Source organism: Erythrolamprus reginae, chromosome 2, assembly GCF_031021105.1.
Source record: "Erythrolamprus reginae isolate rEryReg1 chromosome 2, rEryReg1.hap1, whole genome shotgun sequence".
In the NCBI taxonomy this organism is placed as follows: domain Eukaryota; kingdom Metazoa; phylum Chordata; class Lepidosauria; order Squamata; family Dipsadidae; genus Erythrolamprus; species Erythrolamprus reginae.
Window position 1 is genome coordinate 271105981 of NC_091951.1, and position 17484 is coordinate 271123464.

At 42.0% G+C, this 17484-nt stretch overlaps 1 protein-coding gene across 8 annotated transcripts in view; it reads right to left on the reverse strand.

The window, feature by feature from the left end:
• SMARCA2 (SWI/SNF related BAF chromatin remodeling complex subunit ATPase 2) overlaps positions 1–17484 on the reverse strand; it is a 159716-nt gene that overhangs the window by 130850 nt on the left and 11382 nt on the right. For 7 of the 8 annotated variants that reach the window (XM_070742619.1, XM_070742620.1, XM_070742621.1 and 4 more), the window contains exon 2: positions 10378–10634. In XM_070742619.1, coding sequence (XP_070598720.1) covers positions 10378–10602 — 225 coding nt within the window. In that variant the 5' untranslated portion in view covers positions 10603–10634. Of the gene's footprint in view, positions 1–10377; positions 10635–16413; positions 16582–17484 lie in introns of all 8 variants that reach the window. The other variant, XM_070742624.1, reaches the window with a different exon arrangement.

Consider the following 17484-nt stretch of genomic DNA (forward strand, 5'->3'; position numbering starts at 1 on the left):
GAAAGAGGCCCCCTGCCGCAGCATATCCCCCGAAACGGGGAGTCGCCAAGGGTCCTGGACGGACAGCTGTTGGAGATCCGCGAACCAAGGCCGGCGGGGCCAATGAGGGGCGATTAAGATTATTCGGGCCCTCTCGGTGAGGACCTTGTGAATCACGTCCGGGAGAATTGGAATTGGAGGAAATGCGTAGAGTAGGCCTGGAGGCCATGGACTCCGGAGGGCATTGATTGCTTCCGCTCCCGGGGATGGAAATCTGGAAAAGAAGCGAGGGAGTTGGGCGTTCGCATTGGTCGCGAAGAGATTCAGGATTGGTAGGCCGAATCTGAGGCTGATTTGATGGAACAGGTCTTGATGGAGGTTCCACTCTCCTGGGTCTATCGTTGCTCGAGATAGCCAATCCGCCTGGACGTTGAGGCTCCCCGAGATGTGATCGGCTAGGAGCGACCGAAGATGTTTTTCCGCCCAAAGGCCTAACTTGAGGGCCTCCCTCATGAGAGCCTTGGATCTCGTGCCCCCCTGTCTGCAGATATGGCTTTTTGTGGCAATGTTGTCGGTGAGAATGAGAACGTGCCGGTTGGGAATGCGAGGAGAGAAATGCTTCAGAGCCAGGGAAACGGCTCTTAACTCTAGCCAATTGATTGGCCTGGAAGCTTCCTCCGGGGACCACGTGCCCTGGGCTATCATCCCCTGGGCGTGGGCGCCCCATCCCGACAGACTGGCATCTGTGGTGATGACAAATTGATCCGGGCACCTGAACGGGGATCCTTTGTCCATGGCCGGAGACTTCCACCACTTGAAGGATCTGCGAACACTTGGTGGGATGACAATGCGCCGATTTGAGTTGCTGTGCCCCGATCTCTGAAAGGGTAATAGGAGCCACTGGAGTTCCCTAGCATGAAGGCGAGCCCAGGGAATGATGCCTATGCATGACACCATCTTCCCCAAAAGGGAAGACAGAGTTACTATGGATACTGAGGAATTAGATAAAATGACAGAAATTAACTCCCCTATACTAAGTTTTCTCTCGGGAGAGAGAAAAACCTGGGAGGATTCTGAATTGATAATGGAACCCAGGTGAGAAATGGATGTGGAAGGTTGGAGGTGACTTTTTTCAAAGTTGATGGAAAATCCATGGTCCTGAAGGACTGACATGGTGACAGAAAGGTCTGTTTTCACTTTCTCTAGGGAGTTCCCATGAATCAAAATATCATCAAGATAACATAAAATGTGGATGGGAGACGCCCGGATATAGGCCGCCAGGGACCCCAAGAGCTTTGTAAAGACCCGAGGGGCCGAGGAAAGGCCAAATGGCATCGCCCTATACTGGAAATGCCTGCCTTGAAAGGAAAAACGTAAAAATTTTCTGTGGCATTTGGCTATAGGAATGTGAAGGTAGGCCTCAGTGAGGTCTAAGGAGACCATGAAATCTCCCGTGTGGATGGCGGCCAAAATAGAAGATAAGGAGTGCATCTTAAACTTCCTATATTTGATGAATAGGTTTAGTTTCTTTAAATCCAAAATAGCTCTCCAACCTCCGGAGGACTTTGGAACCATAAATAGGATGGAGTAAAAACCTAGGCCCTTCTGACCGGAAGGAACCGGTTGAATGGCTCTGATGGACAAAAGATGAGAAATGGCCTCCTCCATACGGTTACAATCTGAGGAGGACCTGGGAGAAGGGCAGGAAATAAAACGTTTAGGGGGAGGAGAAATAAATTCTAAAAGAAGGCCTGTTTGAACAGTGTCAATGACCCAGGGGTCCTTGGAGGTGAGACGCCAATTAGAGGCGAAATGAGCTAGGCGACCCCCTATGGGAATAGAGGAAAGATTACCATCTAGGTTTTTTTGAGGCCCTGTTAGAGGAAGCTCCCCTTTGGAAGCGAAAACCTCTACCCCTGGAGTTCCTACCTTGGGAACGAAAGCGGGGGAAATACTGACCTGGAGATCTCTGATAGGAAGCCGCTTGATCTTGCTGGCGCCCCGGGCGACGAAAGGACTGCGTTTTGGTAGCCTTTTTTGTGGTTGGACCCAAAACTTTCTTCTTGTCCGTGGTTTCCGTGAGGAGTGGATCCAGAAGATCACCGAAAAGAAGGTCGCGCTTTAAGGGTCCCTGGGATAACTGCCACTTCTGGCGTACTCCCGCTTGCCAAGGGCGAATCCATAGGAGTCTCCTTGCCGTTGTAGAAGCTGCAATAGACTTAGCAGAAAATCTAGTAGATTGCAAGGTGGCATCAGCCACGTACTGGGCAGCTGCAAAGACCTTGTTGAAGTCTTGTTGACCTCTCAAGTCATCTGGAGGAATATGCTGTTGAAGTTGGCGAAGCCACAGCAGCGTGGCTCTGGAGAAAAAGGAGGCTGCTGCAGAACTTTTAATGGCCCAGGAATCTGCGGTGAATCCTCTTTTGAGCATTTGTTCAATGCGCTTGTCCTCTGGGTGGAGGACTTCCTCCGCCTCTCCTGGCACAGCCGCTGCCGAGTGAAGGATCTTGACAGGTTCATCCAGTTTGGGAAAGGATAGAAGCTCTTCATAGGAAGAGGAAAGTTTGTACAACTTTCTGTCTTTGGTGGAGGGATTAAGGCCAGAGGCTGGGAAATCCCACTGTTTGAGTAAGGCATCTTTAAACAATTTAGGCATAGGAATTACCTCGTTATCCTCCTGTTCCTCCGTGAAGTAAGGTAAATTCTCCTCCGGGGGATCAGTGGAAGTGGAGGCTTGTTTCTCCTGGGCCGCTAATCCCGTAGAAATCCTAGCTTTGAGGAGGAGAGATTTGAATAATTGAGAAGGGAAAAAGGTAATTGGAGAAGGAACCTTTATTTGGGATTCCTCATCATCTGATAGGCCTTGAAAAGGGTCCTCATCATCCTCCATATCCTCATATTCGTCCTGAGAGGAATCTGAATCATCCTGAATAGGAGCTCTAACCGCTGGGGAAGAACCCAAGGGGCGGGAGGGACGAGAAGGAGGAGGAGGTAAGGGAAGCTCATTGATGGAAGAGAGTTTGGCATCAATGGCCTTAGACAACACAGCAAAAATAGATTGGAACTCAGGAGGTAAACTAGAAATATCAGCAGGAATGGCAGAAGAATCCCTAAAGGCCTGGGAGGATCCTGGCTGGGGGGAATCTTCAATAATATCTGGTTCCTCTGGACCTATGCCCCATAGGTTAGGTTGGGGTCTGTCTAGGTTAGGCTCATCCAGGGATAACACAGGGACCCCAGAAGGAGGTAGACTAGAAGCCTCTGGGGGGTCTTGACTACTGAGTACTTGGGCCTGCACTTTTAGACGTTTTGCTGATTTGTCATGGATTCTTTGTAGGGCTAGGTCCCTTCTCTTCTCGGCCCTGGTGACCTTGGTCGAGGGGCGGGCCCCTGGAGAAGAGGAGGAAGAGGCCTGGGGGATACTAGTAATCTCATCGCCTGTAGGCCTGGCCTCTCTGGGACCTTTAGTTGTGCCTCTCTTGGGAAAAGTAGCCATAGTCTGACAATTAACAGAAGACAAGGCTGAGCCAATAACTGAATAGATAAGGAGAAGAATTTCAAGGACTTCCCAAGAGGAATGGATCCTGCTTCGAGGCCTCGAAGCTGCTGAGACGTGAGGACAATCTGGGCAAACCCAGAGTTCGTGTCCCCAAATCCAGCGGGGCCAGCCTCCCTAAACTTTATAATTAAGTAAACCAAGGCACTCTGGTTGGAGGCTTAGCCGGTGGAGAATTTAGCCTGGGCGTCCCAAGGCCCGCTCCGGGATCCACGCGGTGGACTGAGGCCTACGCGGCTGGCAGGAGGCCAACACGAGAGGCCTAAATTTAAAAAGGGCGCGAAGGCCTTCGCGCCGAAAAATCGCTCCGAATATGTCTTAAAGGGGAAGCGATCGACTAAGTCCAGGAGACTAGAAAGCCGTCTCACTCCGCAGGAGGTATTTCTTAAGCCCTTTAATATATATATACAATAAAGAATCAATAAATCAATAAATTAATACTTGCACCAGAACCTCCAGGCCAAAGGATTAAAAGAATCCACAAGCGGCCGCGGGGATCGTACACGGCAAAACCGCCGGGGGAAAACGAAACCGCAACTTCTCCAAAGGAAAAAAGCCGAGCCGCAAACGGCTGGCGCTATTAGTGCAAGTAAATAATAATGGTAAAACAATTCTTACTACTTTTGAAGAAAAAGATCGAAGGGAAGGTGTTAGAATGTTGAACGAGCTATCACAATACAACCGCAGGATATGCGAACTGAGCGAATTCTGGGGAAGGGGCGGATCCGGCAAGCTTTTTTAACACTAGGCTCAGTTCCACCGGATTGGACATGAGCAACCCATGTGACTGCTGGACCCGCTCCTTCAGTACGGAGAATGTGACAAAGCATATGTAGCACTTGACTTCACTGGGACTGCGGTGGGAGATGAGGAAAGACTGGAATGTTTACTGAGCTAAAAATGTTGGCAGCGGACAGCATGAAACCAAATAAATTAAAGCGTCAGTTAAACACATTACACCCCAATCTGATAAGCCGCTTGAGTATTTTCAGCGAAAATGTGCTGAATATTACAAACAATCATCCCAGCAGAGAGTTGGGTGGGGGCGCAAAATGTTTACTTCTTCCTTAAGGGAGAGGGGCGTAACAGAAAATAATTGAGAAGCACTGGACTAACCTAAGAACTTCAGTGATTCACAACCCATACCCCTTTTCTGACATTAATACCCCAGAAAATGTCCAGAGATAATTCACAAGAGCTCTTCACTCCTCTACCCATAACAGAACACCCTACGAAATTAGACTTACAATCCTGGGTCTAGAGAGCTTAGAACTAAGATGCCTCAAACATCATCTAAGTATTGCCCACAAGATCATATGCTGCAATGACCTGCCTGTCAAAGACTACTTCAGCTTCAACCACAACAACACAAGAGCCCACAACAGGTACAAGCTTAATATTAACCGCTCCAAACTTGACTGTAAAAAATACTACTTTAGTAATCGAGTTGTCGAAGCGTGGAATTCACTACCGGACTCTGTAGTATCATCCCCGAACCCCCAACACTTTACCCTTAGGCTATCCACGGTTGACCTCACCAAGTTCCTAAGAGGTCAGTAAGGGGCGTCCATAAGTGCACCAGAGTGCCTACCGTCCCCTGTCCTATTGTCTCTCCTATATCTCCTATATCTTCTCCTCTACACCTATATCTTTTTCTGCCATTCTCTCATAGTTATATTTCATTCCTTTATTTTCTCCTCTACATTCTACCTGATTATATCCACTATAATCCTCATTGTGTATTACTGTGTATTGGACAAAACAAATAAATAAAAATAAAATAAACAACAGAGGTCATAAAATGGGGGAAAGCTCACTTGACGACTGTCTTGCTTAGTGGTGGAAATGTTGGGCTCAATTGTGGTCGCAAGGCGAGGACTACCTGTAGTTAACTTCACAGAGCACATCTAAACTCCAGCAAAAGCTATTCTTTACCAGCAAAGCAAGGGTGTATTCAAGAATCCCTTATCAAAGAGGAGGAAGAAGCTGAGCCATCAGAGGGGGGAAAATGAAAGGCCAGCTGCACGAGGCAGGAGAGGCTTCCATGTGAGGACAAGGTAAAGTCCACCCTGCATTCAAAGAGGAAAAAAGGAGGAGGAGGAGGGAGCCAGGAAAGAAACCCAAAGGCTTCCGGATTGAATCATCAGAGGGTAAAATTAAAAAAAGGTTTTCCTCGCTTGCGAGGGACGAGCCCAGGGGAAAAGCTATTTCAGGGGGAAGAAACATTTAATAGTTGCTCTGTGAGTGTCTAAACAAACATTATGTGCAGCTCTCTAAAGACCGTCTCCTCTCCACACATGCAAAGCTGAAGGGCTCAGGTTTCTCACAACAACAACTCGCAGCCAAGCCCACATTAGCAGGTTTTAGATCCCAAAGTGTGTGTGTGTGTGTACATGTGAACACATATACCGGTTGACTGCTAGGGCAGGAACTGGAGAATAGAAAAGGGAAGGATGGGAAAAGATAGAGAGATTTAAAGGAATAATAACTGAAGAATAATAAAAGCGTAGTAAGGAGGAAAAAACACAAGAATTCCAGATTTCTGGGGTGCAACACTAAATGTCTGCCACAACAAACACACACTTCCTACAAAACTGCTGTTTTTAAATAATATATCTGTTCCTCCTAGCAGTGGGTTATTCAATACCCTTTTTTCCACTTAGAATGGCAGAGTATTCTTTTTAAAAACAAAAAACCCTCCCCACATGTGGTTAAAGCTACAGAACTAGCAATGTACAAACACTAGATAAGCTTTGATCCTTAAAACAGACTGAAGAAAGTACTCGTAGTTACCAAGAAAATAACAGAGGGACTCTTTTCAGGAAGTCCACTTAGCTAGTTACAATGGAGACCTATGAAAGGTGAATCTGGGACAAGATATTCTAAAGTTACAAGCAGCAAATGTCTATTTCCTGTTTCAAAGTTGAGCTGAGATACAAAGAAAAACGAATGGCTATATCTGTAGGGCAGAAAACACTCAACTGTATATTATTCTCGGATGTAACGAGTTTTATTCCCTGGTTGAATATGGGCTCTTAAAGATTCAGAAAGTTCCGTGACAGTTAAGTAGATCAGTTAAGAACTGAAATGAAGCCAGAAGGTAGGATGAGGAAGCCCTGAGGGATTAATTACAGGAAAGAAACTGATGCATATTAATCATCTCTTAATAGTCTTCGGCAGTTACAAAAACAGGATTAATATATCAAAAAATCAAGAGACAAGTAGGCTGTTACTTAACCCAATACCCTAGTGCTAAATTAATGAATTAAAACTGCAGTATATTTGAGCACGTGGACCTGTACAGCACAGTAATACAAAACATTAATTCCTACTTATTTAATATTTCGGATTTAATCAACTTCAACAACTGCTAACAAAAGGCTGTCACCAATAATCAGTGTTGCTCTCTATCGTTATTTTCTATTGTTTTCTAAATCATAATGGATGCCTCTTGTGCATGAGGCATCTCAAAATAATTTAATTCAAAAGTCATCCCGGAAAACAGTTGATGTAAAGGAAAAAAATAAACAGTGCTTCAGAAAGTTTACAAGTTCATGAACATTGTATTAGGGATAATCCATCTAAAATTAAGCAAATTAAAATACCATTGATTTCAACAGGAGGTGTTTTTTTTAATTAAAATATTATTGATTTTTTAAAAAAATACGGTACTTCATTCTTATTGGATAGTGTCTGCAAAACACATATTAATTATCTGCACAGTTGATAGAAGTATTAAGGAAGAAAAATTCTATCTCCAATCAAGGTCATATTTTTTTCCCATCCCATCTTTCTAATGGAGGGGGGGGGGGGGAACCAGATCAGAGATTATAAAAGCAGTTTGAGGCACAGCGAATACATCTTTAGAAATGATAAATGAACTGTCTGCTAAATGCAAATGATAAAGTTAAGTTTCCAAGAGATAGTTTAAATCCTAAAACAATTGAGGTGATTATAAGAATTTTGAAAGATTATTTTTGTCCTTAATCTTTCCCAGAGATGCTGTATTTAATATTTCTGAGAAAAGAGTTGCAACCAGAATAAAGCCATTTAAAAGTTACTATTTTTATAATGCTGGTTTCAGCTTTTATACTGGAGTTTTTGTGTGTTTTTTCCCATTCAAATCGGCAAGAAATTATGCTGTCAAGGGTTCAGCAATCATGGTTAGAAGAGGTTCCAAGAACCATTAAAAAAGGTTTAAGTCCCTCAAACCAGAAGGGTTGGCAAAAACTGAATAGACAAAGAAGACTTCAATGCTGCCATGCTGGCATTCATTTGGGACAATGAATCCACAAAGTAGGGCATCTACAAGGCATCTACACTATTAAATCTTCCATATCCTGCTGTGTTGAGAAACAAAACTTCTGAGCAACACTTATGCTTTCTTGGTCTTTCAGGAGACCTGCCTGTTTATCTTTATAAATTTATCAAAGGGAAAAAAAGGAAAAGGTTCCACATTGATCAATGTATTCAGTTTTTGAATGTAGACACTTCCCTTGAGGCTGTTGAGTGTTGATGGAGTAGGCACCTGCCTGTCGAATTGCAGACCTAAAAGAATGTCAAAGCCTTCTTGAGGAGAGAGAGAAAATGGGAAAGAATAAACTCTTATTGTCTCAGCAAAAGAAACAACGCACAAGGAGGATCCTGGCCATAACCAAATGAATAGGACATCCGGTGACCAGAACACTGCTTATGCCCTTTATTAGAGTATTTCTGTTGCTGAGACAGTAATTATTGATTCAATGTCCCTGTCATCTGGTAGTACCTTATTATTAAGTGCCTCCATACCAAGAAAAGTATGGGTGTTTAGATCTCCAGTCATCAAAGATTCCACAGATTCGGAGGCAGGAAAAGGAGGAGACTGAAAGTGGACTGAAAGTGACTGGTAAGGCCTTGTAAGTAAATTACTTTTTATTGCTACTGTCTTTTATTTCTTAGAACAAGAGAAGGAATCTAAGGATGACTCCCATATAGCATTTTCTGTTGCTTTTCTTGTCACCATAATGAGCCACTGAGTTTGCTAATTAATGTCTTGTTGATTTTTAACACAAACAAAAAGGTTTTCCAGGCAAGACGGATAAGTGAGAAGCCACAGTGAAAGATGCCTGCTAACTACAGTTTGTAAGCATACTCTCTGGCCATTGAGGAAGAAAATGCACTTGAGCAACATGGGTGGTCCATACGGAGCAGATACCCCCTCCAGATATACTTTATTTGCAATCCAGGCTGACAAGCCAAACTTGCAGACTTCTGGGGAAGAGGATTTTGAGAAGCAAATGAATGCCATTTAAAACTCCATATCAAGCACTCTTCTGTTTTTATTCTTTAACCATCACACCCAAGCTCCTTTATGTGAAAAAGTGGGTTTGAAAATTTTAGTTCAGCCCACTAATTGATATCACATCAATAGCTACAGACTTGTGCACCAACTCAGCAAGTAAGAAGAAAAAATATAGTTCTTAAAATAAAATAAAAAAATGTTCACTACTGTGTGGCATTATAAGTTATTATTTACATTATAATAACTGTTTCATTACATTTTTTATTACATTATGTCTCAAGAAGGATGAACTTTACTTGTCATAAGTAGGTATGTACTAGAGGTATGAAAAGGTATGAAATCTGTACTAGAGGTATAAGTAGGTATGAAAAGGTTCTCTATCTGTACTAGAGAACAAAAAACAGACTATTGTAGTCTTCCCCAAGACCATTTTTCTACTCCAGACTTTGCTCCAGATACAGCTTCCCTGACAGTTCAATTCCAACTCAAAGTTTATAGCCTCATCAAGTTCCATAGTATCTGTCATGGTCTCATTTTCCTTGATGGTAACTGAAGGTATCATATAGAGATTGCAAGGTTGTCTACATATGATGATTATAGTCTTTCTTCCTATTGACTCTGATGCTGGCTATAGGCCTCTGCAAATTCTAGCTTTCAAATATGATATATACAACCCTAAGTATATTTTTAATTGACCTATTGGAAGTTAAGCCTAGTATTTGAACAATTCTGAACATCTCAGAAAAACTTAAGGTAACAATTTAGTATTACAGAAAGCTAATTTTTGTTTGATCTTGACCAGCAGAACATTTAGTTATGATTCAGTCTAACTGGTCTTTTGAGTTTTATAGCTTTAATATAATTTGATATATCTTTTAATTTTTGATTGGAAACCATCCAGAGTTGGTTGAAAGATGGTGGCTATATAAATGTCATAAATGACAAATAAATAATCAATCAATCAATCAATCAATCAATCCTATATAACTATAAATAGAAATTTATACTAGAACATGGGAGAACACCAAATAAAGAAAGGAAAGAAAGAAAATCTCCAATTTAATTATGATACCATTCTACATTATTGGATGTGGTCTTATTTTCCTAAGGCACTGCGGCATTCATAAAACTATATTATGAGCAGAATACTGCACTGTTCTAATTCCTGGATCTTAAATATTGTTACTCTAAAATCCCATAAGAAGCTGGTGCCTGTTTGAATGAAGTAAGTCTTAAAAATGAAATATTCTGTTTTTATCTTCTAAAACATTATCCTTTCTCCAAAAAGAAATTATGGTGAATCATATACATGTTCACTTCAAACAATGCTGTACTGATTTTAAACATATGTACTCCAATGTATTCTAACGTATCTCACTGAGGAACATTAACCACAACTGCCACAAACATATCTTAATTTATCCTCTGGAATTCACACCTCAAGATCACCTCAAGTCTTAATGAATGACTTGCATATATAAAACAAGGATGACAAAATGGTCATTTTAGTTTTCCATCACAATTGTTCTGCACATAGAAAACATTTGGCAGTAATACTTACTTTGTGCATTTGGTGCATGCCTTCCTGTGAATAATCACCTGGTCCCATAGATGGCATTGTATGTGGTACACTTGGAGGTCCAGGACTTGGTCCCATCATGCTATGTACTGAGCTTGGTGATGGCCCAGGCCCTGGGCTGGGACCTAGGATAGGCCCCGGAGATGGCCCTGGCCCTGGTGAAGGGCCTGGATGAGGCATTGTAGTAGGATCAGTTGGTGTAGACATCTACCCTGTCTCTCTTGGAATCAGTGATTGAGCTGTAGTGAAGGGAAAAAAGGACAACACATCTACATTTAAGTTGTTCGCCATTAGGATAGAAAGATATGCGACATTTAAAGAAATAATATGTGCACGATTCATCTTGAAGCATAAAAACGTCAAGTGGTTCTATATCAAAATATAGTACAGGTCAAAGTGAAGTTACTCTACTTCTACGGAGTCTACGGAGAGGGGCGGCATACAAATCTAATAGATAGATAGATAGATAGATAGATAGATAGATAGATAGATAGATAGATAGATAGATAGATAGATAGATAGATAGATTAGATAGATAGATAGATTGATAGATGATAGATAGATAGATAGATAGATAGATAGATAGATAGATAGATAGATAGATAGATAGATAGATAGATAGATAAATACAGTGATACCTTGTCTTACAAACTTAATTGGTTCTGGGACGAGGTTCTTAAGGTGAAAAGTTTGTAAGATGAAACCTGTGTTTTTGCGATGCTGGGATTCCTGAGGCTCCCCTCACTGGGAAACCCCACCTCCGGACATCTGTTGCAGCATCACAAAAACACGGAACACGGAAATCCGGAGGTGGGGTTTCGCAGTGAGGGAGCCTCAGGGGAATCCCAGTAGCGCAAAAATGGGTGCTTCGCTGGCAACGGAAGTCCAGAGGCAGGGCATCCCAGCAGCGGCGGTGGGTTTGTAAGATGAAAATAGTTTGTAAGAAGAGGCAAAAAAATCTTAAACCCCAGGTTTGTATCTCGAAAAGTTTGTATGACGAGGCGTTTGTAAGACGAGGTATCAATGTACTCATTTGTACCAGGGGTCCACTATGAAACATGGCTAAAATAAATTGAGTCTTTTGCAAGAAAATTATAATACATGGTTTGATTTGCTTTTTAAATTGAGTATCGCCTTAGGAGTCTTGCATTGAAAGGAAGATTATATAAAGTTTATAACCAAATAAATAAGAATTATCAGGTTTTCAAAAGAAAGTCACTAAATTCCTTTTTATTTAAGGTAGGTATCATAAATATCATCATTCTCAAATTCCCCATCTCCCTATTAATAATTGACTGTACATGATAATAAATACAAGGATAAACAAACAATAACAATGTCATTCAGAATTTATGTCTGTCAGAAAAAATGATTGTCTAGACAAAAACAATTAATGCCAACACACGTGCTATTTACATCAAGCAATATAAAGACATGCTACAAACTTAATGAATATTTGATATGCCTTGTGTTATACATTCCCAAAGACTGCAATTGTACACCCATTTATTTATTTATAATTTGATCCTATTTTTCATTTTATAAACTTTTCAAGGTGGTGAACATGCCAAATATGCCTTCCTTCTCCTACCACAACAAATTTCCATTGAGAGCAAACTTTCCCAAAAAGGAAGCAGACCACCTCTTCTCCCAATGGGACATATTTTTGCTCAGAATAACTCATTTACAAATAATCTGCTTCTTACGCTCTCTACATGGGGCTACCTCTGAAAAGTGTTCGGAAACTTCAGATCGTGCAGAATGCAGCCGCGAGAGCCATCGTGGGGCTTCTAAGATTCGCCCACGTTTCTTCAACACTCCGTGGCTTGCATTGGCTGCCAATCAGTTTCCGGTCACAATTCAAAGTGTTGGTTATGACCTTTAAAGCCCTACATGGCAATGGACCAGATTACCTCCAGAACCGCCTGCTACCGCACGAATCCCAGCGACCGATAAGGTCCCACAGAGTTGGCCTTCTCCGGGTCCCGTCGCCTAAACAATATCGTTTGGCGGGCCCCAGGGGAAGAGCCTTCTCTGTGGCGGCCCCGGCCCTCTGGAACCAACTCCCCCCGGAGATTAGAACTGCCCCCACCCTCCCTGTCTTTCGTAAACTACTCAAGACTCATTTATACCACCAGGCATGGTGGAGTTAAGATAGCTCTCCCCCCTAGGCCATTACAAGTTATGCATGGTATGTTTGTGTGTATGTTTGGTTTTATAATAGGGGTTTTTAGTTGTTTTTATTATTGGATTGTACATGTTGTGTTTATTATTGTTGTTAGCCGCCCCGAGTCTGTGGAGAGGGGTGGCATACAAATCCAATAAGAAGTAGTAGTAGTAGTAGTAGTAGTAGTAGTAGTTGTTGTTGTTATTATTATTATTATTATTATTATTATTATTATTATTATTATTATTATTATTATTATATGTCCATCGTGTAAAATTTAGCATTCCCAATTTTGGAACACCCACCCCACCCCAAGATGTGCTGACTTTCAAAAGTCATTCAAGTTAATGACTGAATTAGCAGAGATACTTTAATAAGAGAAAATGGACTAGACAGTTTTATAAGAGACTGGAAGCCATTTGTGGTCCAAATACAATAACAGATGGTTAACAAAAGAATTTGAAGATTAGTGTAATGTTTGTGTTAACCTGTTGACCTGGGGTTTTTTTTTACACATATATTATGATTAGATATTGAGTTGATTTGATTGTCAGATAGAGATCCCCTCACTTGGAACACTTGTTTATTTATATAGTATTTTTGTTAAATCAATCAAAATAATCAAAAATCAAATAATTAAAGACTCAATTATTTATGTAAAAAGGAAGAGGGTTTTTTGAGGGGGTTTTTTCTCTTTATCAGCATCCAACCAGGATGGATTCTATATATTTAATGTTACATTTATTTGATATTTGGGTTTTTTCTTTTTTGCACACTTTTTCTCCCTTTTTTTTTGTAGTTGTTAAGTGTTGGGTGTATGTTTTTTTTTGTTTTGCATTTTTTTCCTTGTTCATAAAACGAAATAAATATGTAAAAAAAAACAAGTGTCATGCAAGTTAAGAGGCGATGGGAATTGAAATCCAACATACCCGTAAATTACCTCATCTTTGCTGCCACATATACTAAGCCAAGTAGGCAATATTCGCAGCCTAAAAGCTGCAGATGCAACTACTGAAAGGTTATAATATTTCAAAGGTTTTATGGGACGAAATGGAAAATGACATTTTCAGAGGCTGCATGCAGCCTAAATGTTGCCCCCTCTGCTCTAACCCTGAAGTGAGAGGCAATTTATAACGTGACATACAAGTTATGGAATGGGAATTGTTAGTTGGAAGTTCCTACAACTGCTAAGTGCAAAGAGTTATTTTTGCCTCAAAGTTTCAGGTCGAAAGCTACTTAATAAAGTCCAAACTAAGCAATAGCACGTTCTTAGCAAGCACCCTGTCAGATCAAGGCACTCCATTGTTATTTCAGGCTTAGCATCTTAAGAGAGTGCCTGAACAATACTCAACAGTTTTACTAAATTGTTCTAAAACTTCATATGCCTTACTACTATGTTTTTGTCTGATAAGGCAGAAAAGAGTGATCATCATTCACTTCACATTCAAGAGAAACTCACTTGAAATAAATGGCTTTGGGAGCTCATTCCTTGCAGGGCAAGATATGGAAATACCTCTGAAGTTTAAACAAAAATACAGAACACTCCAGGGACTAATCTGACCCACAAAATATTAACCACTGTCACAAGAGGGTCTGCTTTATGACATACATAACTGTAGCTACTAGGTCATTTACACTGTACGGTGATACCTCGTCTTACGAACTTAATTGGTTCCGGGACAAGGTTTGTAAGGTGAAAAGTTTGTAAGACAAAACAATGTTTCCCATAGGAATCAATGGAAAAGCGATTAATGCGTGCAAGGTCAAAACTCACCCCTTTTGCCAGCCAAAGCGCCCATTTTTGTGTTGCTGGGATTTCCCTGAGGCTCCCCTCCATGGGAAACCACACCTCCGGTGTTTTTGTGATGCTGCAGGGAAATTCTAGCAGGAGAATCCCAGCAGCGCAAAAACAGTTTCTTCGCCTGCAAAGGAAGTCCGGAGGTGGGGTTTCCCAGCGAGGGGAGCCTCAGCAAAATTGCAGCATCGCAAAAACACGGAAGTCCTTGAAACCCCACCTCCGGACTTCCGTGTTTTTGTGATGCTGCGATTTCACTGAGGCTCCCCTCGCTGGGAAACCCCACCTCTGGACTTCCTTTGCAGGCGAAGCACCTGTTTTTGCACTGATGGGATTCCCCTGATGGGATTCCCCTGCAGCATCACAAAAACACAGAAGTCCGGTGATAGGGTTTCCCATGGAGGGGAGCCTCAGGGAAATCCCAGCAGCGCAAAAACGGGCGCTTTGCTGGCAACAGAAGTCCAGAGGCGGGGCATCCCAGTGGCGGCGACTTGGGTTTGTAACGTGAAAATAGTTTGGAAGAAGAGGCAAAAAAATCCTAAACCCTGAGTTTGTATCTCAAAAAGTTTGTATGACGGGGGGTTTGTAAGATGAGGTATCACTGTACCTACAAGGAAATTTTGGAAGGGAGAGACACTATAAAACAACCATGTTCTTTGGCTCACAAAAGAAAACCTCCTGACAATCCCAGCCAGTGGTTAGGGTTGCTGGAAGTTATTGTACAGTAACGTCTGGAGGCCCACCAGGTTTCCTTTTCTGAGTATCAAAATGCTCACATTCGGGGAGTGGGGGTGGGGGTAAAGCAAAAAAAAAAAGAAGGCACTGCTATCAGTTTAAATTTAAACAACCCCTTTCATAGTACTATGCCGAGAAGCAGCATGCAGTGTTTGAATTGAAACTGCTATCGGCTTTACATTCTTGGCAAACGCTACGCTACTGCAAGCTTACTCTATTGTTTTGGTAAATGTTAACCACAGTTGAAAACTGCTTCAGCACTAAGCTGAAAGCTGCATCAGCATAACAGCTAAAACTACCACATTAGAGGGCCAAAAAAGCGTGAACATCTTTCCAACTGTTAGAATTGTGCTAGAATTCTGTTCTGGGGGAGCAACTTTTCAATCTGTCCCAACACATGAGCCCCTTGAGTAGAATTCCTTGTTTAATTGTTTCAATACTCTTTTTGTTCATCCTCACAAGATAACATTATTTCTGTGAGGTACACAATCTACTCTTACTTTATTTAAAGGACTACTCCAAATTCCAGAGGCATCTGCAAAGGGGGAAGGGAGCAGGGGAGGGCAAATAACTGAAATGGGGTCATATTATTGCGGCACAAGTTCCTTCCTTATTTGTACAGACACAATGCCACTGCAAACAATAGGGAGCAGGAAAGATGTTTATACAACAAACGCACAATACTGCTTCTGTCATTTGGATGAACACATCCTGGAGATACCTCTAAGACTACAGCAACAGCAGTAACACTTAGGTTTATATAACACTCCATAGTGCTTTACCGCACTCTCTGAGCAGTTTACAAGGTCAGCATATTGACCTTGACCCCAACAATCTGGATCCCCGGAAAGATGAATCAATCTTGAGCTGGTTAGGATTGAACCTTTGGCTGTGAGCAGACTTAGCCTGTAATATTGCATTCTAACCACCGCACCACCACATGCAAGATTATCCATTTTAAAAAATTGGGGACCATCGACTGCAAGCTTGGAGACATAATACTGCTTTGTGTTCTATACACAGTTTTGTTCTTTTTCTTCCCAAATACAAAATGATGTTTTGATCCAGTGTCAAGCTTGGGGATAGCCCTGAATGTACATAAATCTTAAATGAAAAGCATTTTTGTGAAAAAAATGGCACTCAGCGCACAAATAGGCACCGAGAACACACTGATTTGGTATCAGGAAGTGCAAAATCTGACTGCATTTACATAAAATGGAACCACTGCAGTCAGAACTGAAGTAATCCTTTTAATGGAGTGACTGAATTCTGAGCTTCAGTCTCTTCCCACAAACCAGGCCTACGATATAAGTTACATTACCTTCATGCAGTGCCAGCCGGCATTGCTCCCAGCACTTACGTCTCACCATGTGCTCTTTCTAGTGTTCCCAGCACATGTTATAACCACATCTGTTAGATTATTCTGGGGAAATTGGCCCATCTCTCAGGGATAGCAAGATCTGGATGGTTTTCATTATGTTCCAGAAACCTTCATAATACAGACATAGAGGACTAGTAAAAAAAAAAATAATACCTATACAAATATAGCAATTGCTCCCACTTGTGAAAATCTCCCAAGTTTCATCAGACAAGCTATTATTGCAACTGCAAAAAAGGGGGGGGGGATCCAGATTAAAAAAGAAGTCAGATAAAAATGAAGAGATAAATGTAATGGCCACAATCACTTTGTAGCTTTTCTTTTAAACACATTTTAAATTAAGGTTCTTTTTTTCTTGCACACATTTAGCCTACAGTGGCATGTCTCCCTTTGAAATAGAGACTGCAAAACAGAATCTCTCAAGCTATGAACAATTCATGAGAAAGGTCTGGTGCACGTGAGGAGGCCTATCAATGCCAAAAAATGCCGGGATAATTTGTATTACTGATATGTTATCTGCGAGACCGCCTTCTGCCGCACGAATCCCAGCGGCCGGTTAGGTCCCACAGAGTTGGCCTTCTCCAGGTCCCGTGAACTAAACAATGTCGGCTGGCGGGACCCAGGGGAAGAGCCTTCTCTGTGGCAGCCCCGACCCTCTAGAACCAGCTCCCCCCAGAGATTAGGACTGCCCCCAGCCTCCTTGCCTTTCGTAAACTTCTTAAAACCCACCTCTGCCGTCAGGCATGGGGGAACTGAGACATCTCCCCTTGCCTATGTAGTTTTATGTATGGTATGTTTGTATATACAGTGATCCCTCGAGTATTGCGAGGGTTACGTTCCAAGACCTCTCGCGATAATCGATTTTTCACGATATAGTGGTGCGGAAGTAAAAACACCATCTGCGCATGCGCGCCCTTTTTTCCATGGCCGTGCATGCGCAGATGGTGGAGCCGGGGAGCGATGAAAGTGCGGAAGCCGACAAAGATTGCTTTGAATGTCGGCTGCCCCCGCCCC